Source organism: Talpa europaea, assembly GCF_964194135.1.
Source record: "Talpa europaea genome assembly, chromosome: 10".
In the NCBI taxonomy this organism is placed as follows: domain Eukaryota; kingdom Metazoa; phylum Chordata; class Mammalia; order Eulipotyphla; family Talpidae; genus Talpa; species Talpa europaea.
The window spans coordinates 44,031,692-44,044,771 of record NC_140077.1 but is presented as its reverse complement, the minus strand read 5'-3'; the positions used below and the strand labels follow the sequence as shown (position 1 = coordinate 44,044,771).

The 13,080-nt window shown below is 40.3% G+C and overlaps 1 protein-coding gene across 4 annotated transcripts; it reads right to left on the bottom strand.

Annotated features, from left to right (window-relative positions):
- Positions 1–731: 731 nt before the first annotated feature.
- Positions 732–8,589, bottom strand: SAR1A (secretion associated Ras related GTPase 1A; the record flags this gene model as incomplete). Of its 4 annotated transcripts, XM_084245927.1 has the most annotated exons (6): positions 732–848; positions 2,078–2,209; positions 5,203–5,306; positions 7,774–7,839; positions 8,287–8,406; positions 8,532–8,589. In XM_084245927.1, 6 exons carry the CDS (start codon positions 8,587–8,589, stop codon positions 732–734), a joined length of 597 nt encoding a protein of 198 aa, XP_084102053.1. The 4 variants fall into 4 exon arrangements, with proteins under 4 accessions (XP_084102053.1, XP_084102055.1, XP_084102054.1 ...); XM_084245929.1 differs by lacking the exon at positions 2,078–2,209; XM_084245928.1 differs by lacking the exon at positions 7,774–7,839.
- Positions 8,590–13,080: the final 4,491 nt, after the last annotated feature.

Sequence of the window (13,080 nt, the reverse complement as noted above, 5' to 3'; positions counted from 1 at the left end):
AACTTTATAAGTAAAAATAACTATAACCCACTCTATAATTAACTCCAGCAGTGAACAATCTGCCATACATTCCATGATGAGATGACCCTGGCTTGCCACAGTAGAAATCTGCTACAACTACAAGCCCAGGGTTCTGTCCTTTTCTTGTTCTCTGTACAAGGTGATGCCACCTACAAAGGCAGAGTCATGGACCTTCCTATTGCTAACTCAACAAGAGTAAGTTCACTGGACTGAGTTCTGGCCTCCAGCATGTATCTGTGCATAATTTTATGAACTATGTAAATACCATTCACTAGATTAAAAAAAAAAAAAAAGAATAGAAAGCTCTGGACCAAGTAAATTGTGAACTTAAAAAGTTAGAAGGGACACCAATTACATTAACAACACTTTCTTTAAAAAATAGAATCACTTTCTTTTGAAATCAACCACAGTGGTGAGACGTGTTTTTCTTTCCAGGTGCCCCACGGTGGCACACAGCTTTACCCAGCAAATCCTGCCAGCTTCCAAGTCCTGGGATGCTGACCTGCACCAGTACGTGGGGCAGCGTTACCTCCCAACAGTGTGGAGAAGAGCACATATCACCACTGGGCGATGAGAGAGCTGAGACTCTTGGCTTCTCAACGCCAGACATGGTTGGAGAGCTTTCCTTGCTCTATTAGAAAAGTTCATGAGGAAGCTGTGAATAGGATCAGTCCAGAGAAGTAAAACTCTTTTATTTCATGGTCCACACATCAGTCAATATACTGGGAGAGCCAGCGGAAGCCCTCGCCGTAGCCTTGCCTCTTGAGCACACTGCACATGAACACTTCCATAGGACGGGCGTTCAACTCCTTCAGGGTCACATTTCCCTAAGGAAGGCAAAACCAAGAAAGGCCTGTTAGCATCTCCACGGTATAAGAGTGTGAAAGGGTAATCACAAATCTCACTTTCTCCATTAGAAGCAAATCTAAATAGGGATTAATTGTAGAAATGTAATCAAGGCCATTTAGATAACATCCTGTGGTCTTCAAGCTTTCAGGATAGAGTGAGCAGCACAATCCTATTCTCAGCCTTCCTCTCTCTGTGAAGAGCATTTGCTCTGAGTACCCTCAAATTCAGCTGGAAAGTTATGACAGCAAAACAAGAAAAAGGCCACTGGGACCACAGAACCAACATGTTCTTCGATGGACAAAAAAAAAATTCTGGGACATTTTCGAACAAGGTCATTCTCATTAATGCATGCATTCAGAAAATGTACTAATAGGTTATGTCAAGGAAATTAAGAATGAATGTGAGCGAAACACTGATGCAGAAAAGGGGAAACTAAATCACTCCCAGTTTGTTCATGTTCAAAGGAAGCAATTATAAAAAGAAAAAACCAACAAGAGATAAAAGTAAAGAACCATGTAAAAGAACATCAGTATGATCCCAGAAAAGGAAAAATCTTATACTCAATATGCCAAAACCCTGAACTTTCCTGTTTAATTATAGCTGAAACAGATTTTCTCTCTCTCACAAGCTTATTTTTCTGCAACAGAGTTCTCCTAACTAGAGGCTGCATTACCTAGTATTCTGGAAGACTAGGTTTCTACCCCTGGTTTTATCACTGACTTACTGTGTAGACCTTAACAAATCACTCCCAGTTTATTCATGTTCAAAATGGGGATAACAGTACTATCTCTCTCAGCAAGGTGCTGACCCAACTGTTTCAATTTTAATGCTTGGAAAGTGATATAAATGATCACTCTGCTTCATAACCTGAAACCTCGAGTCAAAAAGAAAATGAATTTCCGGCTAAGAAGGGTTCTTTTCAAATGAGATTTTTCAGAATAAGATTTGAAATATAGTCAGAAAATTCTTAAAATGGTAATTGACTTTTCTACCATTGCCTTCATTCTCAAAGACCCGAGGAATCTATCTCACTAGAAAATAGTTAAAGAACATGTTCCTGACTTCAATAATTACACAGAGTAAAATAAATTCTAAGCTGGTAAAACTTGTGAGAAGTAAAAACTATTGGAAGTAAAATCTAGATAGCAAAACACATCTTAAAAGCTGTGAACTTTCTTTATATATCCTCTGCAGATTTTTCTCTTACCTTTCCTGTTGTCTGTCCATAAAGTCCAAATATCTCACGGAGTTTTTCTTCACTGATTGCATCTGTTCTATCAATTTTGTTACCCAAAATAAGGATTGGCACATTGGATATTGTTTCATCAGTCATTAAAGCCTAAAAACAAAAACAAACAAAAGTTAAATGAAAAATCTTTAGCTGTCTACCATAAAATGAAAACAAATTTGACTCTCACTTGTCTCTAAGGTATCAAGTATACAGTGAAAATCTATCTTTATAGTGATTAAAAATTAATCTTTTTGTAACACCCTACTAATAAGTAAAAATCCCCTAAATGCCTCAAAACTACTGTAACTTACGGCTGTGACTGTTTACAAGGCAGCAAACTGCCCTAACGTGGACTCTAGGCTAACTCACTCAGCCACAGGCTGAGTGACCATTAGGCACAGTCCCAGAAGAATGAACATTCTGTCTACAGAGCCTCCAGATGACTACAAGAACTCCCCAAGTATTCTGTGAGCACCCAATGTGTGTCAAGTACTATCAAACTGTGATCTCAGGGAAACAAAAGGAAGGATAAGACATATCCCAGGCCCCCAGAAATCCTCACTCTGTCAACAAAGCAAGCAAGTAGATGACTGTCACAATGAATGGGGACAGAATGAAAAAGCCACTAAAAAATGAAAGTAATAAAATGGCAATGTGGGCTTGAAGAAAGTCAACAAAGATGTGGAACCTAAACTGGGCTCTGAAAGACAAGCAGAATTTGGGTAAATGAAAAGGCGATGGAATAACATAAGCAATGACTTCACAGTAAAAGGATTCAGGAAGCCACATGGAGTATGGTCAAACTGGATTAAAGCATGTCTGCTGAGATGCAGAGACAGTAAATGAAAGGGAAAGATGGGCCTCCCTGGTGGCTCAAGGGGTTAAGACGCAACCTATGAAGCTATCCGCAGCCATTGCAGCTGGAGTTCGATCCCCAGCCAGGGAGTACCCACATGGCGTAGCAAACCACTGTCTCACCTGCTGCTCCCCTCAGCAGTATATTTCAGTCAGTCTGCCTGTTCTGTTTCCCACTCTGCCTCTATTGAATCCTCTCACCTCCCATACCTCTGGCCTGTACCCCAGTTCTTGTATGCATAAATAAATAAATTTTAAAAAAAAAGAAAGAAAGGGGAAGGGATGACCAACATTTTGATGTCCGAGAAACCGGCTGCGATAGATCCTAAAGACTCCAATCCAGAAGTCAGTGGATAGACTCGACACTTTTAGTACAATTAATTGACAAATAATAAGTGTGGTACTCAGGTGAGAGCTGATGATCTAGCTGAAGACAGCAGCATGTAATGAACAGTGCAGTAGGCGTTCTGGAGAAAGAAACCCACCATTACAGATTCACTTGGTGAAGAGGGTGATGTCTAAGTGGTAAGATGAACAAGAGGAATCAAAGCTGGCAGAGATTTCAAATCCGAGAAGAGAATCTAGTTCTCACTGACTGGAAAAACTAGGGAAGGAGAGTTGAAGGGATAAAAAGGAACATGCTTTGATCATCTTAAGTTACAGGAAATGTTAGATAAAATTAGAGTAAAGATGCCATTCATGCATTCATTAAATCCTATCCAAGTGCCCAGTCTGTGTCCTATGCTTTGCTAAGTGTAGGAGTTTCTCAAAAAGACAAGGTCTCTACCATGTAAGTTCACAGTATAGTAGGAAAGGACTACAGGCAAGACAACAGACACTGATGAGGAAGACAATCTAATAGTCTGAGAAGTGAGGGAAGGTGTCTTAGAAGTGGTCACACCTGAACTCTAAGATCTCTTAAAGGACATTTTGATATTTACCAGCAAAGTGGGTTAGAGGGTAAGGTGAGAAAGTAAGGCAGGTGTCCCTGCAAGTACTCAAGGAAGAACAAGTTGTTCTATTTGGAATGCAGTTTAAGGTAGGTTACAGAGAGAGAAAAAAACTGGTGAAACAGTAAAGATCATAAAAGATTGTAAAAAAATGCAAAAGGTTTGTAGATTTTATCCAAAGGTAACAGATCTATTAAAGGATATTAAGGAGGGCAATGACAAGTCTGAGAAAGTTCCTTCTAACATTATAGTATGTGGCAGGTGGTGAGGGAATCTATAGTAATTCAGGACTGCATGCCAGATAGATGGTGGGGCAGTTCCATTCTAGAAGAACAGAACTGGTAGGTGAAGTTGTCTAGTAGGAAGCGCTATGTACGAGGCTGGAGTACAACAGAAGTTTAGAGGAGAAAAGTCACTGGCATGTGGGTAGCAGATGAATGAATGGGAGTAGCCCTGACCACCCTGGGGAAGAGCAAGCCATAGGCTACACAGCTGAACTGGTGGTTGTGAAAGAGCCTGAGAAGTATCAGTCAGAGAGAGAACACAAAAACCAAGATCGTAAAGGGGGATTTAGAGGGAGAATGGCTAGTGCCAAGAGGTCATGTGAAGGGCTGGCTTACAGGTGATTGTACATGACATGAGGTTAAAGCTACAGATTTGAGAAATGCTTACAAATAAACTTCAGACCAGTTTAAACTGCAGGAACAATGCAGAGAAACAGCTGAAAAATAAAGAGAAGAGGCCCAGGGTAAGGCAGTAGGGATAACAAAGGCAACATAGAAAATGTCAAGTCAAGAAAACACAAGGCTGAAAAAGAAAATCTCAAGTAAGTCCTTGATAGCATCAAGTGTTGCATGTAACCAAAACTGAAGGCTGAGAAAAAACTTAGGGTCTGGCAAGTCGTGCAACAGAAAGGTAGGCAGGCACAACCTCGAAATGCAGATTCAAAAACATAAAGAACCTGAATACCCCTTTTGAGGTTTTGATATAGCAACACTTCATAAAGAGCGACCATACACGACATGTGAAAGAGAGAGACATGTATTATGCTGGGACAACAGCAACATAAACTGGGGAGTGTGCTGAACACACTATACATAATTCACACTATGGCAGATATAAATAGTTAATTTACTCAAGCTGAAGAAACTCAGAAATGTCTCAGATTTTAAGTCCCTCCCTTCCTGTAACTAGGACTTTTACCAAATATTAACTGGAATGACTAAGTACTGGCAGTACTATGCTCTAGTCCTTAAAAGAAACAGAGGCCAAGAGAAGGGAAAAAAACAAACGTACATTGAGCTCAACTTTGGATTCCATGAGGCGAGGATGATCTGCACAGTCCACCAGAAAGACAATTCCATTAATTGCTGGGAGATAATTTTTCCAAACCCGACGAGCTAAAAGACAAAGTTTGTAGTTGTATCAATAAAAATATTTATCTGAGAATGAATAGTCTATAATAAAGTGGAGAAAGTTTGGTCAGACCTAAACCTAGCCAGTATTAAATTAGGACAGATGGTATAAACTAATGATCCATGAACTGATTCTGATTTTTAATTCTATAATCAGGTTTTCTGTTGGATTGTGTGAAACTGCAATATCTGGCAATTCCATGTCTTCCTACCCACATGCCAACAATCAGCTGGAGTGGAGAGGTAGCTTCCCTTTTGAAAAGGTCTGGCCTCCTCAGCTTGCCCAAGTTTCCACCACTCCCAATACACCCAGCCAATTTCACTCAAGTGATCTACCTCACCCCTGGAGCCATTTTAGTTTGCAAACTCTGAGTTTAAATATTAGGATGAAAATTACTTGTTCATATAACTTTGCTCCCAAATTAGTTCCTATACTATAGTGTAGTGTGCTGACACTCATCCACAAGCCCTCAGGAAAACTGTGCCTGACTGGCGGCTGACATTCACAGACAGTACCCCAGGCTCCTACATTTAACCCAGAGTGTCCTACACATTTTATTTTTTTTACATGATAGTAAGTAATAACAATTTGGAAGGGAATGCTTTAAAATTGTATTATAATTTCTAAACCATTCTTTTGTAGTCCTTTCAATAAGATGAATATGGAAGCATCTCTACATCAAACAATTAACAATGGTTATCCTCTAAAAAGTGGTACTGGAAAGGAAAAGTTGGAAGAACTTTCCCTTTTATTTCCATCTTACTATACTGAATTTGTTATTGAGTGCAGACAACTTCAAGTTAAATTTAAAACTTTTTTTTACAAAGTTACACACAAATAGGGAAACCTTTAAATGGAAAGCATTTTAGTAATTTTTATAAAATGGGAGTTATTTATCTATTATGAAAAAGTATTCCTGTCAATTTTCCTCAACAAACAAAACACTACTATGAACATCAACACTTTTTTTTGTCTGTCAGAACCTGAAAGCTAAATTGATGACATCAAATGAACACACAATTCTCAGCTTAAGTGTCTAAAAACCTCCTCCTGCATTCTCCGGATGGTCTCAGTTCAATTTTTAACTGTATTATCCTGAATTTATATTTGTAAGCATTACAAATTCTTGTGAAATAGAAAAGACACCATACATACATTCCTATCCAAATAAGAACACAAACCCATTATAGAAAAAAAGGAAACAATTTATAATCTTCCATCAAAATATACTCCATTAATGTTTTCACATAATTTCTCTCTTTTTTTGCACAGGAATTTTACATGATTACAACCATACTACATGTACAATTTTGTAGTCTATAAATATTAAGTAAATAAATTAGTGTATATGTTAATGAAATCACCAACTAAAATTATCTGGGTTGCTTACGGGCCTTTTGGCTAAAATTATGTGACTGAACTATCAGAAGTTACCAATATTCCATTTCTTGAACTATACTTCTAAAAAACTATGTTAAATTCAACCTAATATAATACTCCAAAAGGAGACTTCTCAATTTAATCTAGTACCAAACGAGTTAACCTGACAGAATCTCAGTAATTTCTTTACTACCCTCCCAGAATATTCACTGCATTTCAAATGTTTTCCCCCAAGCCTAGAGTCTTGCCAAATATAAAGTGGGTGTCCATCAGAAAAAGCCACCCATTTTGTATATCTCTAAATCATATGCAAAATAACTGTCAGGAGTCTGGGAACCAAATTGACAAAGTCTAAGTTAAGGCAAAAAGCACTGAGAACTACAAGTTAGAAGATAATGTTACAACTGCCCCAATGGGTAGATTATACAAAATATCAATGTAGATCATAATGGTCAAAAGTAGCCATTATGCAATTTTTGCAACTTTTGACAACTGCTTACAAATAATTACTTATTTCCTTACATTAGCTCAATTGAAGAAAGGATAGAAAGGAAACATGATTAAATGCTTTATATGATTTTGCACTGGATCTTGTTCAACAAGAAAAATGTTTTCAAGAAGGATTATTGGGACAATTGACCAAAAAAGGGGAAGACCTACTATAGAGTAGATAAAACTAAAACAAAGTTCCTGGGTTTGTTAACTACTATGATTATATGAAAGAATATTCTTGTTCTTAGGAAATATGTTTCCAAGGTTTAAGGAGTAAAAGAACATGATATACTCACAAATAGTTGCAGAAAAATGAATACGAGTATGCATTATATAGAAGGAGATTAATCTAGGCAAAAGATATGGGGAGGAGAGGAGGGGTTGAACGGTCTTTTAGAGAACTCTGGATGAGTTTGAAATGAGTTAAAAATAATAAATGACTAGAACAACTTCATCAAAGTACTAAGATCTTAATCCTATATGCAAGCAATTTAAAAGATAACACAGTGCTTTCAAACAAAAAAAGGGCACAAAATAAACCGAAAGTCAAAACCACCCTTACACTGAGTCATTTCTTACCTTGCTCATGACCACCAAGATCAAAAGTTGTAAAAGTCATTCCAGCAATTGTCAGCTCTTCTGATGCTGAAAAATTGTCATAAAAAAGAAGAAAGAAATAAACTTCTCCATTCAATGAGATCTAGCTACAATACAATTTGTACTGTAAGCCAACACAAATTCAACACTTAATGAAACTTTCACCTTGTGAAGGATACAAGAGTGAGAGTATTTTTAAATTATTCCAAAAAGCCAAGATTTTTGGTACTCCGAGGTGTTTGCTGCTGCTTAGAAAGATATGGGAGATGTGTGCCACTACAAGACTAGTGAGAACAGAGGGTGACAAAGATCCAGAGATCTAGATTTTTGACCATGGGACCTGGGCGTGTACTATAGAAAGAAAGCTGTTTTTTTTAAGTGAGTGATCTTTTGGGACCTCGGTTAATAAAAAAACATCATCAATTGGGGATTCTTCCTCCAAGCCTAACACTGACCTTCAAATATCAAAAGGTCACCTGGTATTTTCAAACCTACTCGGATGTAATGTTGGAACATGTTGGCCCAATCTGTCATCTTTGAGCATATGAAGAAGAGTGGTTTTGCCTGCATTGTCCAAACCCAAAAACACAAGTTTTCCAGATTTCTTGTAGAGTCCTAAAAGAGAAAAAATAATTTTAATATAGTTTTATTCTCTTCACACCAAAGGCTACTTCAATTGAAACTGTTGGAGGAAAAGCAAAGTTTGACACCCATGATATATTTCAAGGAAACAGCCTTACCTAGAAACTGGAGGACACTGCTGAAGCCATTGTAGATCCACTCAAAGATGAAAGACATTATTAATGCTTACTACCTGTATAAAATATGAAAGCAGCAAACGTTAGCTTTCTGAGTGTTAGTCCAGTTCTGGAGAAGTTAAAGTTTATTTCCTGGCCCTGATACAAGTTTACAGTCTAATGTTTTTGGACATTAAAAAAAAAAAAAAAAAGGATTTTGCACCCTGGCAGAAAGTTTCTAGGGTCCTCAGATCTGCACAAACTTCTGGCTTTCTAAAGTTCTATGATACTCAGAGTAATAGGAGTTAAAGACATATTTTCCTCTTTTACTGCGTGACTCACTTCTCCAGGCAGCTGCTCATTCACATTCCCTAGATACATCACTGCTGTCTACCAGTTAGCAACACCTCTAGGAAATCAGTCTCATCGATAATCTGGATCAAAATGCCACACAGATGCACTAAGTAGAAAATTAAAAAAGGCATATTAACCTGAATGAAAAAACATATTATCTGTCCTTTAAAACAGTTCTTTAATAAGTCAGCAAAAGTCTACTGGTTGGCACAATTTGCCCTGCTCTGTTTATTAACACTTTCTCTCTTTAAACAATACTGGTTTAGCCCTTTTTGCAAATATATGTCTCATCTCACAAAAAGAAGATTTCGCTATTTTGGTGAACCATGAAGCAATAAAAGAATCCTCTCATAATATGAATAATTAAGACTTAACCCTATTTAACAAATATGGATTTTCTTAAAATAAAAATATTCATTCAGGCATACCTGATACATGCCAATCCAAGTACATACCTTAATTAGTATGGATATTAATACTACTTTTCCTATTATTTTCCATAGGCCTAGACAAAACAAAGGATGGCCCGAAGATAATAAAAGGGCTACATACATTGGTAATAAGCAAGAGAATCCCTGAATGAAGTTAAGAAAGTAAGAGCTAGTCAGGTTTGCCTCAAAACCTCAGATTTGGTGCAGATAAAAGAAAGATCTCCCACATTTCACTCCTCTCCATCAGCAGGAGAATCTCATCACAAGGCTTTATAGTAGATGTGACAGAGTGCTATCAAACAAAATTTTCATGAATAACTTAGAAAAGGGTTATCTACAAAAACCTACCTAATATTCTTTCTCCCAAGAATGCTAAATGAAAAAGCAATTGAGAAATGAAGAAAGTATGTATGGTCTTTTTCATCCTGTTATTGGGGTTCTTTTGTAAAGCCTGTGGCCAGACCTATAAACCTCAGAGGATGCTTAATGCTTATTTTCTATGGCTTTTACCATGCAGCACCAAGTGAGGCTTGGGGTTTTGCTGGGGGTAAAGAATAAAGGCACAAACTTTTATGAAAAGATACTAAGAGGTTTTTGGCCCTTTTCAGTAACCTCAAAATATATTTTGGCAGGCAAGCCAAATTTAGCATGTTAAATAATAATTCTGTCTGGAAATTCCGTCTGCACTTTAAGAAGTTCAATCACTTAAATACACTTACAAAGCCCCTATGCTTAAGTTCCCACTGTAAGTAAGTAAAAGAGCGATGCACCTCTCCTCTGCAAACTAGGCATCCTTACCTACTTTTCTCATTAAGGTCATCCCACTCTGATCACTCCTTTAAAACCCAACAGTTACATATATATCTGCACTGTACACTAGCTTGCAGCCAATGCTCTATAGACTCTGAAAAGTTCACCACATAATCTTAGAAATAGTCCCAACTAGATGAATTCTTCAACGTGACAGGAGAAACTCCACTTTAAGGAATTTCTGCTTTAAAAGTCCTATAATTCTCTCCAAAGTGATCTAGAGAAAGAGCACTTGAAGAAATTCTTCAGGTGATATTTAAAAAAAATAATAAAGCCTTTACTGGACCCCAAGAGTTGGGTTGTACTGCCATGCAAAGTTAAGGAAATGGTCATGAAGGCTCCTCTAATCTCTAAAGTCTTAGGATTCCTAGTTTCTCAATGAGTTTTACAGCTTACACAGTGTATACACATAAATCTCATTTCATTCTCACACCAACTCTACCCTGGCAGGAATCTTTGGCCTCACTTAACAAGATGAGGATGCTTATATTCCTAGGTCAGCTGCTTGGCCAAAATTGTTCAACTAAAAAAAGTAACAGCGCAGAATTTAAACCCTCCTCTTAATGCCACAGTGAAAGCTCTTCCTTTTAATAGCACACAAAATTCAAATCCAAATCACAAAATTGCTTTAAAAAGGAAAAGCAAAATTCACCAATTACACAGATGTTATCTTTCTCACAACTTAACATCCCTTTTGAATGGTATTTTAATAATTTACATTCTATTTATTTTCTATTCTTGATCTCCTCTATTACCTTAGGGCATCTTAGGGCAAATTAGAGTACTTAAAAATTCACCCGGATTAAATAACAAAAGCACTGCCAGTGTACTCGAAACTAAAACTTGCAAAGTTCAAGAATGATTCAAACAAACAAAAAGGAGGCGCACTAGGATGACCATTAGCCAATAAAGAGTCCACGTCTCACTTCTTATACACACTCATTACTTCTTAGGCACACTCAGTACAAGTCCGACACACATTCCAGACATATCTGAGGTAGCAGGCAGCTGGCTTTTAGCTAAGAAACTCTGGTCAGCGGCAGAGTAAATGTCAAACATCGGCCCCATTGCCAATCTCCATTAAGTCCCCATCACAATCTAAGCAGATGGATCGAGGTAAAGGAGAAAAAGACAAGCGGCCAGGGAGAACACTAACACTTTAGCGCCGACCCTCATGAGTGTGCTCCCGACTTCTCGGTTAGCACTGAGAAGTAAACATACCGCATGTGAGCATTTTTTTTCCATGCACTGTAAAGAGAAGGGAAAAGAGGGGGAAGGCGAAAATACGGGGTTCGATCCAGGCCATGAGATGATAACACAGAAGCGATGTGGGGGGAAGCCCCGGGCTAGGAGTCAGAAGACCTGGTTGGAAAGCCCACACTGGCCCCCCGCGGGGCCTTGGCCAACCGCGAGCCTCGGTCCCCGATCCTGTGAAACAAGCACCGTCCAAGATTCCGACCCGCCTCACCGGGCGCCTCATTCGAGATAAGGGATGTGAAACCGTTCCGTAAACACGAGCGCACAGTACACAAGAAAGCTGTGATTCTGCTCGGCGTCCGCAAGACCTGCAGGCGGAATGCAGACCCACAAGGTACCCTAGAGGCCGGCAGCCCACAAAGTTGACCCCGCCGAGTCGGCCCGTCCCCGCCCAGAACCAGCCCCGAGGCCCTTCAGAACCGCCTGCGTGTCACTTCCCCGCCCCCCACCCGCCGGCGCCGGCCTACGCCCGACCCTCCCGGCCGCCCATCCCGGCCCCTTCGGCCCCGGCTCCCTCCCTCCCTCGCCGCGGCCCCCCGACTCACGGCCCGGGGGGCTCCTCCTTGGCGGCGGGCAGCTTGGACCCTCCTTCGGAGCACACAACCCAGCAGCACCAGGGGCCGCCAGCTACTCGCCGGATATACGTAACACGCCCTCCCCCGGGACTTCCGGGCGCGCGCTTGCTCCCGCCCCCTCGCCAGCGTCTGCGCGCTCCGCGCCGGCGGTGCCGCTCTAGCAGCGACTCGGGCGGCGGAGGGGCGGGCCTTGGGCGTGACGACACGCGATCGGGGGCGGGGCCTATTTGTCCCCGCCCTTCTGCGGGGCTGATAGACGTGGCATCGCCGGGGCGCTGAGGATGGGGCAGGATTCTGGAGTCCCGCGGCGGCCCTGGACGCCGGTGATCGCGGCGGCAAATCCAGTGCGTTCCCCGACGCACCAGGAAAATCATTGGCGGCCGACTGTTAAGTAGGTTCTCGGGAACAAGAGTGAATCTTAGAGCCCTCCAACTGAGGTGGAGCCCACTATTTTCCCTGTGATAGCCTACTTTTTAGAACTGCTAAAAATTCATTGAGCAATTCCAATGCAATGGACTTTGCGTGCCCGATCTCATTAACGAGTGCTATTATCCCCATTTTACCCAAGAGAGAAGGGAAGTTCAAAATAGTCTACTGAGCAAGCCCAGGTTCATACTTGCTATCAAGGAGCAACGGAATATGTTGAATTTTGCTACAGGCATTTTTTTCATTCTGAGGACAATCTTATGAGATTGATATTATTAATACTGCCTTATTTTTTTGGAATAAAGTTAAAAACTAAGCCCCACTCCTGACCCAGCAGGCAGGTTTGGGAGGCTGGAATGGATAAGTCTGCCTCAGGGACAAGGCCATAAAACCGACCATGACCAGAAAAACCAGCCCAGCTCCAGAAATGCAGAAGCAGAGGCAGAACATGTTTCTGTGTCAAAGGCCAGTATCAGAGACCAGACACCTAGCAGATAACTGGTGCAAACTAGCGTCCCAACTTAGAAAGCCCGCGAAAACAGTATAAAAGAAAGCCTCAAGTCCTCCTTTTGTTACAAAGCCTGTATGGAGTTTGCTCAGGACATCCTTTCCCCCTATCACTTTGAGCACAGACTTCTCCCCTGCTGCTTCCCTTAGCAGTGTATTTCAATTAATAGACGGATTCTGTTCTCCACTCTG